The sequence below is a fragment of the Peromyscus maniculatus genome, chromosome 2, assembly GCF_049852395.1.
Source record: "Peromyscus maniculatus bairdii isolate BWxNUB_F1_BW_parent chromosome 2, HU_Pman_BW_mat_3.1, whole genome shotgun sequence".
Taxonomy (NCBI): domain Eukaryota; kingdom Metazoa; phylum Chordata; class Mammalia; order Rodentia; family Cricetidae; genus Peromyscus; species Peromyscus maniculatus.
Genome location: NC_134853.1, coordinates 67,310,917 through 67,325,553, shown reverse-complemented (window position 1 = coordinate 67,325,553; position 14,637 = coordinate 67,310,917). Strand labels below are relative to the sequence as shown.

The 14,637-nt window shown below is 40.9% G+C and overlaps 1 protein-coding gene across 9 annotated transcripts in view; it reads right to left on the bottom strand.

Annotated features, from left to right (window-relative positions):
• Unc13b (unc-13 homolog B) overlaps nucleotides 1–14,637 on the bottom strand; it is a 211,657-nt gene that overhangs the window by 150,488 nt on the left and 46,532 nt on the right. For all 9 annotated transcript variants that reach the window (XM_042271038.2, XM_016004589.3, XM_042271034.2 and 6 more), the window contains exons 4-6: nucleotides 13,417–13,534; nucleotides 11,020–11,143; nucleotides 4,661–4,734 (exon numbers count right to left, since the gene is read on the bottom strand). In XM_042271038.2, the coding sequence (XP_042126972.2) occupies nucleotides 4,661–4,734; nucleotides 11,020–11,143; nucleotides 13,417–13,534 (316 nt within the window). The remainder of the gene's footprint in view (nucleotides 1–4,660; nucleotides 4,735–11,019; nucleotides 11,144–13,416; nucleotides 13,535–14,637) is intronic.

Below are 14,637 nucleotides of genomic sequence, written 5' to 3'. Positions count from 1 at the left end.
ACAGCTGTAAAAGTGAAGCCTGGATTGGAAGCCCCCAAATGTTATAGCTGCCAGAGATGTAGGGTATCTTCCAAGAAAACTCAATACAGAGAGTGTATTCAGCCCAAGAGAGAGATGTACATTGCAAGCAGCAATGAGGGGCATCGACCTTTTAAGATCTTGAGATGGACCATGAAACTACAGGAGTTAGTTTGCTTTAGTGGGTTCCAATCTTAGTTTGGTCCAGTATTTCCTCACTATGCCTCCATTCTTCTCTTTTGAAATGGTAATGTATATTATATACCATTAAATGTTAGAAATATGTGAAATGTCCAGAAAATGTTATAGAAAAACAGAATGTAGTGATTGTCAGTGGCTGAGGAAGAGGAAGAATCAAAGAGAGATGGTTAAGGGCACAAGACTTTGTTATATGGTAATGAAAATGTTCAAAATTGATTGTAGTGCTATATATATATATATATATACATATATATGTATATATATATATATATATAGAGAGAGAGAGAGAGAACTCAGCAAATATTCTAAAAGCCACTGAATTATGATTCAATAAAGGTGTTAAAGAACAAGGCAGCAGAACAGAAAATAAAGGTGTAGATGTAGTCCTTCTGCTCCCTAGAAAGTGAGCAGGAAGCAAAAACTTCACAGGGACGGACAAGCATGGTGGTACAGACATGAAACTATAACACCAAGAGCCTGAGGCAGGAGGTCCACTGTGAAATCAAGGCCAGCTTGGGGGGCTATGTGATGAGCTCAATGCCTTTCTGGTCAATACAAACAGATTCTGTCACAAAAAAAGAAAAATCTCAGAGGAAGCTGGAAACTACAGACCAAGGAGCATTATTACTATAACTTGTAAAATTTTGCAATATTTGTCATTTTTACCATTTAGTCCCTTTAACTGATTCTGCATAGTAACACAAAGTGAAGTCTATTAAGTAAAACGTGCAGGGTACACCCTTACCAGGAAAGCAAAGGTGGCAGAAGGCTGAAAGGCTATATAAACTAGTCCACAGCCAGGCTTGATGAGAACAAAGACTGACGCTTCCATAAAGAAGGAAAGTTAGGGTGTGGACCTGAACATCCGAAGTACTTATGCAGCATAGTAACAGAAATGTAATGAAAAGCAGAGGATAGTGGTACATGCCAGCAATCTCAGGGCTTAGGAAGCTGAGGCAGGAGGATGGAGAGTTCCAGGTCAGCATGGGCAACTTGGTAAGACTCTCTCTTCAAACAGTAATCAAAAATCCTAAAAAGAATAGTCTCACATATCCCAAATTCCATTTCATCTTTCATAAATTAATTCATGGTGGATTGAATTATTTCCTCCAAAACTATACACTGAAATTCTAACCTTAAGTAACTGTAAACATGAAGTCCAAGGCTGCATTTCAGATTCATTTTCTTCAACCATGTAATATTATCAAGTATTTGTACCTCAGATCTTTGCTTTCCCCTTTGTTCCATGGACCTTTCTACTTTCTTTTAGGCAGTGCTTTCCCAATTTCTTTTATTTCCCAGAATTCTATCATTCATGTGTCCCAAAGTTGTGTCTTTATTCTTCTGACTTTCTCTATGCATCCTTCCTGAGTAAGGTTTTCCTTTGCTGTGACTTCAACTGCTACTAATGTTGATGAATCCAGACTCTAGACCTTAGCTCCTCACCTGGTTTGACCCTGAACTTCAGATTTTCCTCACAGGTTGCTTACATATTTCTCCTAAAATAGTATATATAAAATAGCACTCAAATGTTATAACAATTTGTTCCTTTTCTTTTCTTTTTTTTTTTTTGAGATTTTCTATTAATTTTACATACCAACCACATATTCCCCTGTCCTCCCTCCTCCTGCCCCGAAGCCCTCCCCCGCAACTAAGCCCCCATTCCCACCTCCTCCAAGTCATGGTCTCCCATGGGAAGTTAGCAGAGCCTGGTACATTCTGTTGAGGCAGGTTGAAGCCCCTCCTCCCTGCACCAAGGCTGTGCAAAGTGTCTCACCATAGGCTCACACTAGGCTCCAGAAAGCCGGCTGATGCACTAGGGACAGGTCCCCATCCCACTGCTTGAGGGTCCACTAAACAGTTCAAGCTAAACAACTATCTCACTTATCCAGAGGACCTAGTCCAATACCATGAGGGTTTCTCAGCTATTGATCCACAGTTCATGTGTATCCATTAGTTTGGCTAGTTGTCTCTGTACTTTTTCCAATCATGGTCTCTATATCTCTTGCTCATAACATCCCTCCTCTCTCTCATCGACTGGACTCCTGGAGCTCTGCCTGGGACCTGGCCATGGATCTCTGCATCTGCTTCCATCAGTCACTGGATGAGGGTTCTATAATGACAGGGTTTTCAGCCCTCCAATCACCAGAGTAGGCCAGCTCAGGTACCCTTCTTGACTATGGCCAGTAGTGGCGGAGTCATCCTTGTAGATTCCTAGGGACCTCCCTAGCACTCTGCTTCTCCCTATTCCCATGGTATCTTCATTTATCATGGTATCTCTTTCCTTGCTCTCTCACTCTGTTCCCATTCCAGTTCAAACCTCCCACTCCCCTAAGCTCTCATCCCCGTCCCTTGCTCTCCATTAAACCCCCTCACCCCCAGTTTGCTCATGTAGATCTCATTCATTTCTCCATGGCTGGGCAATCCATGCTTCCTTCCTAAGGTCCTCCTTACTAGGTAGCCTCCCTGGAGCTGTGGGTTGCAGTCTGGTTATCCTTTGCTTTACATCTAGTGTCTACTTATGAATGGGTACATACCATGTTTGTCCTTCTGAGTCTGGGTTACCTCACTCAGGATGATATTTTCTAGTTCTATCCATTTGCCTGCAAACCTCATGATGTCATTGTTTTTTTTTTTCTGCTGAGTAGTACTCCTAGTACTATATACTAGTACTGTGTATATGTACTGCATTTTCTTTATCCATTCTTCAGTTGAGGGGCATCTAGGTTGTTTCCAGGTTCTGGCTATTACAAATAATGCTGCTATGAACATAGCTGAGCATGTGTCCTTGTGGTATGATTGAGCATTCTTTGGGTATATGCCCAAGAGTGGTATAGCTGGGTCTTGAGGGAGATTGATGCCCAACTTTCTGAGAAACCGCCATACTGATTTCCAAAGTGGCTGTACAAGTTTGCACTCCCACCAACAGCGGAGCAGTGTTCCCTTTGCTCCATATCCTCTCCAACATAAGCCATCTTCACTGTTTTTGATCATAGCCATTCTGACAGGTGTAAGGTGGTATCTCAGAGTCGTTTTGATTTGCAATTCCCTGACGACTAAGGATATTGAGCAATTCCTTAAATGTCTTTTAGCCATTTGAGATTCTTCTGTTGAGAAATCTGTTTAGCTCTGTACCCCATTTTTTATTTGGACTGTTAGGTATTTTGATGTCTAGTTTCTTGAGTTCTTTATATATTCTGGATATCAGCCCTCTGTCAGATATGGGGTTGGTGAAGGTCTTTTTCCATTCTGTTGGCTATCTTTTTGTCTTACTGACTGTGTCCTTTGCCCTACAAAAGCTTCTCAGTTTCAAGAGGTCCCATTTATTAATTGTTGCTCTCAGTGTCTGTGCTACTGGTGTTATATTTAGGAAGTGATCTCTGGTGCCAATGCGTTCAAGACTACTTCCTACAAAGGTTTTTCTATTTAACAGCCCTGGCTGTCCTGGAGCTTGCTTTGTAGACCAGGTTGGCCTGGCACTCACAGAGATCTGCCTGTCTCTGCCTAAATGTGTGCCATACATGGCAATTTGCGTTTCTAATAGCCAACATATCTCAAAGTAAATCTCTTTACACTGCCAATAACAAAAGCACTCTCCACATTTCTGATGCCCCAGATGGAGGTGACTGTCTTCTTTCTCTTTACACACACAGCTGGAGATAAGTCAGACAGCAGGGCCAAGCACAACAACAGTCTAAACATTCCTAAAAAGTGCACACAACTGCCGGGCGGCAATGGCACATCCCTTTAATCCCAGCACTCAGGAGGCAGAGGCAGGTGGATCTCTGTGAGTTCAAGGCCAGTCTGGTCTACAGAGTGAGATCCAGGACAGGCACCAAAGCTACACAGAGAATCCCTGTCTTGGAAAAAAAAAAAAAAGTGCACACAATTAAGGATAATATCCAAATATCTGAGCAGAAACAGAAGAAATACCTTTCTGCTCATCTGTGTAACAAAAGAGGGGCTGCTATTAGCTCCTTCCTCACCGGCCCAGATTCAGACTAACACTACCATGTGAGCAACAGTGAGAGAAAAAGGAAGAATGGGAGATGGAGCTTTCCAATGGACTTTCAGGAAGTCTTCTCCCTGCCCTTGTCCATTACAGCTGGGCACAGTGTGCATGCCAGGACACAAAGCCCTCAGGAAGCTGTGTCAGTATGATATCAAGTTCAAGATCAGTCAAAGGCACGTAGCAAGACTTTGTCTCGAAAAGAAAATAAAAATAGTAATAATAATGGCATCATTATTACAGACAGGGGGTGTAGCTCATTGGTAAAGCACATGTCTAAGAAATGTAAAGCCATGGATTAGACGTAGATTCTCTTACCACAATTTTAATGCCTCAGGCAATGTGTTCTTGGCACCCTCCCTGGAAAACCTATAACAGATTATAATGGATTATCCCCCCATCTCTCATTATTGCAAAAAAAGTAGTTCCTACCTCATTATCATCTGCCAAGGCATTGATTTGCTCCAATTTGTAGGTCCAGTATCTGGCTTCCTCCTCTGGGATGTCTAAGATAAAAAAGAACAAATGATATTAGCTGGTAATAGGTCAGTCATCAGCAAATAATACTTTACTTAGAAAAATGAATATAATTAGAAATGTGGTAGTGACAGATGAATTTTAACAGTGACTCAATTGATGTCATAAACATTACTGACTCTATTTTGGAAAGACAATATAATAAACTACTATTCCTGATTCTATTTTTGAAGATGATGAAACTAAAGCTCTGAGAGGATATATATTCTATCTATGATTGAGTTTCTCCACAGATAAACCATGATTCAAACTGATGTTGGTATAATGCCAAAATTACGGTTTATGTAACCACACTACCTTTCACTTAGCAAGACTAAAACACTCCAAAGGATTAGAAGAAAAGCTATATCTTGGGATATAAAGATGCTTAAAACTTAAATTTTGCCTTTAAAAAAATTAAAAATATAGCCAAGCATAGTGGTCTGTACGTGTAATTCCAATATTCAGGAAGCTAAGGAGATAGGATTACAAGTTCAAGGCCAGTCTGGACTATATATGGAGTTCCAGGTCAACACAGTGAAAATCTTGTCTCAAACAAACAAAAATATATACACACATATATACACAGATGTATAACTGCCATGTAGGAATATAGTCAAAAGGACTAAAGGAATCTCAAAGGAATATTTGTACATCAAAGCTGAGAACATCATTTATTCACACTGGCTAAGAGTTAAAGTAACTTAAGTGTCCATAAACAGATGAAAAATAAACAAAATTACTTAGCTATACACAATGGAACATTATTCATCCTTTAAAAGGAAAGAATTCCAAGCTGGTTCTTAGTTCAATGGCAAACAAGGGATAGGGAAGGGCCAGAAGGCTGAGACAGGAGAATCACACCAAGTTTGAAGCCAGCTGGAAATACATAGTAAGTTCAAAGCCAGCCTGACTACAAAAGAGGCTCTGTCTCAAAACACAAAACAAAGCTTCAAGACTTACAGTTTGTGTTTTAAGAGTGTGAGGCCAAGATTACAGCACACACCTATAACACCAACACTTAGAACACTTACAAGCTGAGGCCAATTTGTGCTACACTGTTAAGTTCTGAACCAACCTGAGCTACATTAGCCAGACATGTCTCAAAAAAACTATTAAAATTAAAAATAAAAGAGTTGGATAGGACATGTATATGCTTATAGACTGAGAAGGCAGCACTGGAAATACACATAAGGAAGTATGAATACAGCTGACTGAAGGAGTATACTCTTACATAGCCTACAAGGATGTGAAGACTTAATTTTCATTGGTCAACTTTTTAAAGCATTATACCGGTATGTGCCACATAACACATCAGTGAAGAACAAACTGCAAGCCAGGCCATAGTGATGGCACACGCCTTCAATCCCAGCACTTGGGAAGCAGAGGCAGGTGGATCTCTGTGAGTTCAAGGCCAGCATGGTCTACAGAGTGAGTTCTAGGACAGCCAGGGCTACACAAAGAAATCCTGACTCAGGGAAGAAAAAACAAAAACCCTGCAAACTGCAAAGCTAGGCATGGTAGCATGCATCTGCAATTGCAGTCCTTGGAGGCAGATAATTCTCAGTCATCTTGGGGTACATGGTGAGATCCTATCTCAAAAACCTGAAAAAGAAAGAAAAGCAGGCTGCATGCATGATGTTGAGCTCCTAAGATTACTATGGAGTTACAAAATGCATTTCACCGCATGTAATACAATAGGGAAAGCTCTGTAAGTAAACCTGCTATGCTGTAAAAAGGCACAGCAAATACAATCATGTACAATACGTGGTGTACACCAGATTGATACCACAATTAACAATGTTTCACACACACACACACACACACACACACACACTTGTAAAAGTATACATTTTATCAATATATAAGTATACTCCTTCAGCCCATCCCATTATGCCAGTCCTCCAACACCAGCAGACATTCCCTGGGAACCCACAGGCCACTCTAGCCAAGGAAGTAGGTAGACTAACTGCAAATCTTCACCTCACCCTCCTTTCCTCCAAGACAATTCCCTAGTTTCACCCCCAGCTCTACAGCAGACCACTGGCTGAGGCATCCCCTCCTGCCCTGCCCCTTCTCCAGGGGATCACATAGATCTTCTCCTCCAACCTTCCTCCCCCCACTCATCTATCCCATTATTCCAGCCCCAGCTCTACAGCAGACCACTGGCTGAGGGATCCCCTCCCTCCCTGCCCCTTCTCCAGAGGATCACATAGATCTTCTCCTCCAACCTTCCTCCCCCCACTCATCTATCCCATTATTCCAGGCCCAAGAGCAGCAGGCATTCCCTGAGAACCTACTGGCCAAGCCTGCCAGAGCAGCAGGTAGGCCAGCAAGGCAGGTAGGCAAGCTTCAGACCTTCACTCTCCTCCCCTCCATATTCAATCCCCAGTCTCATCCCCAGCTCTGTAGACTACCTGCTGTGGTCTCTTCACACCCTCTGTACTTATTCCTGATGGAACACCTTGCTTTCTTCCTTCCTGTGGACCCCCAGTCCCACCCCCTGCCCCCAGCCCACACCATTCCTACGTGTCAGATTCCAATACCTAGAAACACCTTTTTTTGTTTGTTTGTTTATCAAGACAGGGTTTCTCTGTGTGTAGTCCTGGAACTCATTCTGTAGACCTCTAGCCTCAAACTCAGAGATCCACCTGCCTCTGCCTCCTTGCACCACCACCCGGTCCTAAAAACACATCTTATCTGGAATCCCCAGTGGCTATATATCATTGTTTTATAGGGGGTTGGTTACAAGTTGTTATTGGTAAAGGTCAGAAAAAAAGCTGAACAAAGAAGTTTAGATTCAGGGTTCTTGTTTTGAAAAGAAAAAAGGAGGCTATAGAAATGACAGGATAAAGGGTAGATTATTGAATCTACTCTGAAAAGAAAAAAGGAGGATATAGAGATAGGATAAAGGGGCAGATAACTGAATCTACTTTTAAAAAGCAACTACTTGTTTTAAATATTTTACATTGATGTGAATCTTTGTATATTGATACAAAGTTGAGACAGACTATTTTTTAGAAAATACTGTACTTGAACTAATCTTGTTCAAGGTATTATACCTATACATTTTATTTAACAATGTAATACAATTTTCTAGTCCTTGAAAGTTATTATTACAAACTATTTAGGATAATAAGGAAACACAGGTTAGTAATTAGTTACCTATTATAACTGAACTTGTAGTAATATTAGGTATATAATTAAGGTCAAACAGAGATATATTTTAGATAGACAGGTCAGCTTCAAACACTTCAGAGATTTACAGAATATGGCATTTAAGATGTTTTAATAACAGGTTCTTTTTTTATGACAATGAGACATGTCTGCTGTTGGCAGCACCAATCTACTTCAGAGAAGATGATGGGCATAAAGAAACTCCATATGGAGTTTACTTTCTTTGTGGCAAACGTTAGCCACTGGGCAAGAAAATGCCCTTGCCTCAACTGCTGACAGTATGCTGTCCAAATGAACAAGCAGGACACAAAAGAAAGGACTGCCAAACCTTGCCAAGACAAGTTAGAAAGGTAGAAAATCCTGCTTCACAGAAAAGTCTGTCAGGTATGCTAGACCTGTAGGCCGAAGATGGATGCCCCAAAGTTACAGAGGAACCTTGGTTGACTGTCCAGGCATTTCTCACATTTTTTTGGAATTAACTTGCTTGCACTTTCTGCTTATTCAGGTAATATTTCCTTCTTGGGTCTCTGATGGAGTTGAAGACTTTATAGTTATAGTTTTCCTTATTACCAGATTCAGAAAAGAAATTCACTAAAGCAATGTAAAGTATATAGGGTTGAGAGAGATTAAAAGATAGTTTTGGTAATGCAAGTTAGAATAGAAAGTGATTTAGGTACAAGACTTTGGACTCACCAAGATAGGATAGTTAATAGAGTATTTTCTATAAATTTGTCAAATGCAAATGATCTAGACATTTTTTATGTATTTATTGCCTGTGTATATTGTATATAGTTATTGTATTTATTGAATATAGTTTTTCTTATATTAGTTATAACCTTTTTTATTTTAGACAAAAAAGGGGAAATGTGGTGACATTTTGTTTGTGATCTAACAAATAAAGCTTGCCTGAAGATCAGAGTGTGGAACTAAGCCACTAGTTAGCCATAGAGGCCAGAGTGGTGTCATACACCTTTAATCCCTGCACTTGGGATCTCACTTTAATCCCAGCATTAGGGAGGTGGAGACAGGAAGTGATATGGCTAGGTAGAGAAAGGAATATAAGGCAGGAGGAAACAGGAGCTCAACTCCCTTTCAGCTTAGGATTTCATAAAGATAAGAACTAGTGGCTGGTTCTATCTGCTTCTCTGATCTTTCAGATTTCACCCTGATATCTGACTCTGGGTTTTTATTAATAAGACAACTTAGGATTTGTGCTACAGCTATACCCATCCGAGAAAAATTCCCTACCAGGGAACACATAGCCACCTCAGTTTCCTAAGAACCAGAGAGGGCAACAGAAACCAAGGAATAAAATACCCACCCAACAAAGACAAAACCAAATATCAACACCCAGATTTACAATCATCCCAAACCCAGATGCCAGACATCAGTGTAAAAATACAACCAATAACAGTCAGGACAATATGTCTCCACTAGAGCCCAGCAACACTACTACAGTAGGCATTAAGAATTGCAACATGCTAAAGCACAAAATGAAGACCTTAAAATGACCTTCATGAACATGAAATTATGAAGAGCCACAATAATAGTAATGTGGACACCATTAATGCAAATGATAAATATTTAAAGAATACTAAAATAATTCAAGTAAAAAGAAGGTAACATTTCTAGTCACAACCAAGCTGTAGCCTATGTCCCTGGATAGCTATGAATGCAGCCCAAACCATCTGCAGATGGCAATGGTAAGTAATAATGGTGAAGTTGGACACCCTGACTTAAACCAATTACAAAGGTTAAAAATTGGGAAATACAAAATATTGGCAAAGATGTACAGAGGTAAGAATCCTCAGACAATGAGAGTATAAACTATACAACCTTTCTACCAAATAACTCTGCAATAGCTATGAAAAATAATAATGTCTGAGCCTTTGAACCTGTAATTCTACCTTAAGGCATTTATCCTAGACTCATAAGGATCACAAATACACAACATTATTAGTTACAGTAATATATGACAGCAAAAAATAATGACAAGAAAAAAAACCCTCCATGCCAACTAATAAAGGATTACTGAATAAATTACACTTAAAGTCAATGTTCCAGTCAGCAAGACAGACACTAAATTTCACCATGGAGATACATACCACTGGGAGGCTGAGGCAGGAAGATTGCTCTGAATTCAAGGTTAGCCTGAAACTTGGAGTGGGCTCAAAAAACCAAAAACGAAAAATTAGTTAAGTATATTCTATTTGCAGTGCTCTTCAGTCTTGAATTAACAACTTGTAGAGTGTATATTCACTTAAAGATAATGTTGTTTTTAAAAGAATAAATCTAAAAATTAGAAATCTCGTGTCATTTAGTAAACAGTAACAGAAAACTATAACAACTTGAAGAGTAGACTTTTTTAGTGTTTAGTGTTTTCTTTTGTGTTTATTTGTTGGTTTTTCAAGACAGAGTTTCACTGTGTAGAGTTGGCTGTCCTGAGACTCACTCTCTAGATCATAGATCAGGCTGGCCTCCAACTGGCAAAGATCTTCCTGCCTCTGCTGGGGTTAAGGCTGGTGTTACCACCACTTCACTACGTTAGTGTTCTCTCGTTTGTTGGTAGATCTCACTGTGTGGCCCTATCTAGGGCTGGCTGTGGAGACTAGGCTGGCCTTATAGTTTTTGTTTTATTTATTTATTTATTTTATAATGGTGCTCTATCTGCATTGTACACATTTATGTCAGGAAGAAGGCATCAGATCCTATTACAGGTGGTTGTGAGCCACCCTGTGGTGGCTGGGCATTGAACTCAGGACCTCTGGAAGAGCAAGCAGTCAGTGCTCTTAACTACTGAGCCATCTCTCTGGCCTCCCTGGCCTCGTATCTCTGAGGAGCCTCCTGACCCCACTTACAGAGTGCTGCTGGGTTTTTAGGCATGAGCCACCAAGCCCATATGTGCAGTCTTTAAGGAAGACCAACATACTTCATCTTGGGCTAAATGTCAAGGGCAAAGACTGGATGAATACGTATGCCTCCAGAGAAAATAGCCAAAAAGACAATAATAGACATTGACAAAACAACTATCAGAAATCTCAAACAATATCGCAAAAAAGGATTAAATCATTTTTAAAATCTCATCAAAACAGACTCACCAAAAGGCAATTCAAATCTTGTATCAAGCAAAATTTTATGAGGAGTTGGGTTTTTAGTTCCACAGATCTCATCATCTTTCATTAATGTCTCTGCCTCCAGTGTAGACCACTCCCCAGGTCCTTCCTAGGAAACAAAGGTCTGAAGATTAAACTTTCTTGGCTCCCTTTGTGATTCAAGAGCCAGGTGTTTTCCTCTGAATTCCCTTCTTCAAGAGTTTTAGAGGACCACTGACATCCTGATAATGGGGGAAAAAACATTATTAACACCCGTTTTGTGGTTCTGTTTTCCCCTTTGCTGAGATGGAGACTCTGGGGGTCAGCTTTCACTGTGTTCAGCTATGAAGTCCTGGTGAGGACAGACTTTCCAACGTACCAAACTTTAAAAGTAACCATCCCAGAGTGGCTGGTGCCCAGGGATGGGGTCTCCATCCATATGAATGGATACTCAGTCTTGTGATTCTTTTTTTTTTTTTTTTTTTAAGGCTTTTTCAAGACAGGGTTTCTCTGTGTAGTTTTGGTGCCTGTCCTGGATCTCGCTCTGTAGACCAGGCTGGCCTCGAACTCACAGAGATCCGCCTGGCTCTGCCTCCTGAGTGCTGGGATTAATGGTGTGCACCATCACCACTACCGGCTCAATCTTGTGATTCTTGACTGTGTCACTGGGTAATTGTCACTGGTAGACTTGAATAGAGCTGCTATGAAAATGAGCTGCTCCTCTGCCTAGAGGAATAGACTTAGTCAGAACTCAAAGAAATACAGACAACGAAGTCAATGCCTTGAACTTCCCTACTTCCAGCAAAAGTTTGTAGTGCACAGTCAAGCTAATAGGAATAGAGTTGCTTCTGTGTAAGTACAAACTCTATACAGTCTGTATTTACAGTGACAGCTAAGTCACATCTGGGAAAGTGGACTAAGAGTTTAACCTGAAAATAAATAAAAACAATATAAATACCTACCACCACATCTGATAATTCCTTAAATTCCAATAGCATTACACACAGAAGTTGGAAACCTTCTGGGAAGTAGCTTAAAGAGAAAAAAACCAAAAATAGTATCCAGCCAGTTGGCTAAGGAGGCTTAATGGCATTCTTCCCAGGACAGTGTCTAAGATGAGGATTTGAGACCACACACACATTACTCAGACAAGACTATCTATCTGACGCAGATTGTAAAACATCAGTAGTGAGCTTCTGCCCTCCCGGGTCCTCCTATTGTGCTGTAAGCCTGTATTTAAGACCTCCTCCCTCCTTCAATAAAAGGCATTCAGCATTTAAAAAAAAAAAAAAAGTTAGAACTGAAAGAGAACTTGAAGACGATCTTTTAACATTTTTCAGCTTGCTGAGTATTCATGATCATAGAAACCTGATGGCTAATTAAATGTAGAAATTACACAGCACCTAGGACCTAAAGGCAGGAGGATTAGTGTTAATCCCAACCAGGTGAGAATAAGACCACTACCACAATATTTGAGGCAAATTTGAAGCAAGCTTTATTAAATACTGGCCAGGACAATGAACACTGGCCAGGTCCATACCTAGGACTTCCAGAAAATGGCTGCAAATTACATTAGTCTGGTGTTTATAAAGCCAAACCCCACAAGACTACATCCGTCCCATCTTCATCCAATCAGGGGCAAGCAATCATCCTGACATACTTCCTACCTATGTACCTCCTGCCTAGGAGGGATCAAGCACATCCTGTGCAGTGGGGGCAGCCAACCTTATTTACAGAAGTGAAAATGCATGGCTTGTCATATTACATGAACAACATCTCTCAGCCTTCCAGGAAGTTATCTGTCTTTGGATGAATGGAACTTATAGGTTTATCTGTCCTTGGGCAAGAGGGGCATACAGGTTAGAGGCATTTTTGTTTTATAAATCTCTTAAGCACAGTAAGTTAAACTTAAAACATAACTTCAGCCCTTACATTAGGAGTTCAAAGTTCCTAGGCTACACAGTAAGTTCAAGGTTAGCTAAGGCTACATGAGATGCGGGATAAGAAAAGCTGTATAAAGAAAGGTGGCGGGAGGGAAGGACTGAGAGAAACAAAAGAATTACTCTCTTCCCAAACATTTCCTTCACAGATCTGTTTCATCACCTGTAACATTATGAGGCTATGTCCTATTTCTAGACTGCCAATAAAAAATTAAACTCCAAAAAAAAAGACTATCTGATAGGATTAGGAGGTGCTCAGGCATCTCCAAGACCAGTCACAGGACATAGGGAAGAGCAGCTTAAAGACAGTTCCCTAGCCCTCTGGTGAGGTTAGAAATGGGGAGAGCGTATGCTAATTAGAAGAGGAACAGGTATGCGTGGATAAAGACCAGCTGAAGTGAAGCTAAGATGAAGGCAGGCAAAGGCTGCAACCATACTGCACACAGGTAACACACTAACTCACCTCATCCGACTGACGAATAGACTTCAGTGCAATCCACACGGTCCCCACCATTGTGTCCCATATCAGTCCTTTGTTCCACACCTCCACACTTAGGCCCAGGTCCAGACGACTGATCTCACTAATGGGGAAAAGAAAGACACTTGAGGAGAGCCAGATAACACGAAAGAAAATACTATCATTCCCTGTGTTGCTATCCCTGAACACTTTTCACTACTATCCTATTTTAGGGAGAATGTAAGTAACCCTGAATGTTGCAAGCACACTTTAGGTTTCTAGAAACCTGTAACAGGTACCCATAGAATAATACTGTTATGGCTGGACACAGTGGTATATGCCCATAATTCCAGAACTCAGGAGGCCGAGACCAGAGAACTACAAGTTCAAAGCCAGCCAGTGCTACATAGACTCTAGAAGGGATTGGGGGGCAGATAAAGAAAGGGAAGAGAGGAAAGGAAAAATAAATTTGCTTTTATATTTTATTGCTATTGTTTAAGACAGGGTTTCCAAAAATGCATGACTCAAGTTAAGGTCTAGAAACCTGCTATACAACATAGTACCTACTATTACACAAAGTTATTGTGAACTTAATCAAGTGCGTATGTATGTTCAATCTCCCCATGCTGTATATATGTAATAGGTCTAGCTTTATACACTGATTACACCTCAGCAAAATAGGAAAAGGAAAGAAGAGAAGGAGATAAGAGAGAAGGAAGGGGCTGGGTGGTGGTGGCTAACACCTTTAATCCCAGCACTGGGAGGTAGAGGCAGGCGGATCTCTGTGAGTTCGAGGCCAGCCTGGGATACAGAGTGAGATCCAGGAAAAGTGCAAAGCTACACAGAGAAACCCTGTCTCAGAAACAACCCAAAAAAAATGAAAAATAAAAAAATAAAAATAAACAAGGAAGGAAGGGAGAGAATGGCGTAGGGGGAAGGTACTCAAGGAGAGAGGAAAAGAAGGAACTCTGCACACCTCTGCTCTCTGGAGACACAGTCATGGTCAGGCCAATGCAGCAGCACATAGACATGAGGTCAAATGACTCCAGTGTGGCTGCAGTCCTGCTGAGCAGCTCCTGGCCTGGCTCCAGAGAGCGGCACCTAGCCCTAATCCATCCCTTGTTTAACCCATACCTTTTGTTTCTCTTATTGCCCTATGGGAATCTTGTCTCAGAGCCTCCCAAGGATCAAAGGCCCATGCAAAACTTGGTTCAGGAAAACCGTGGT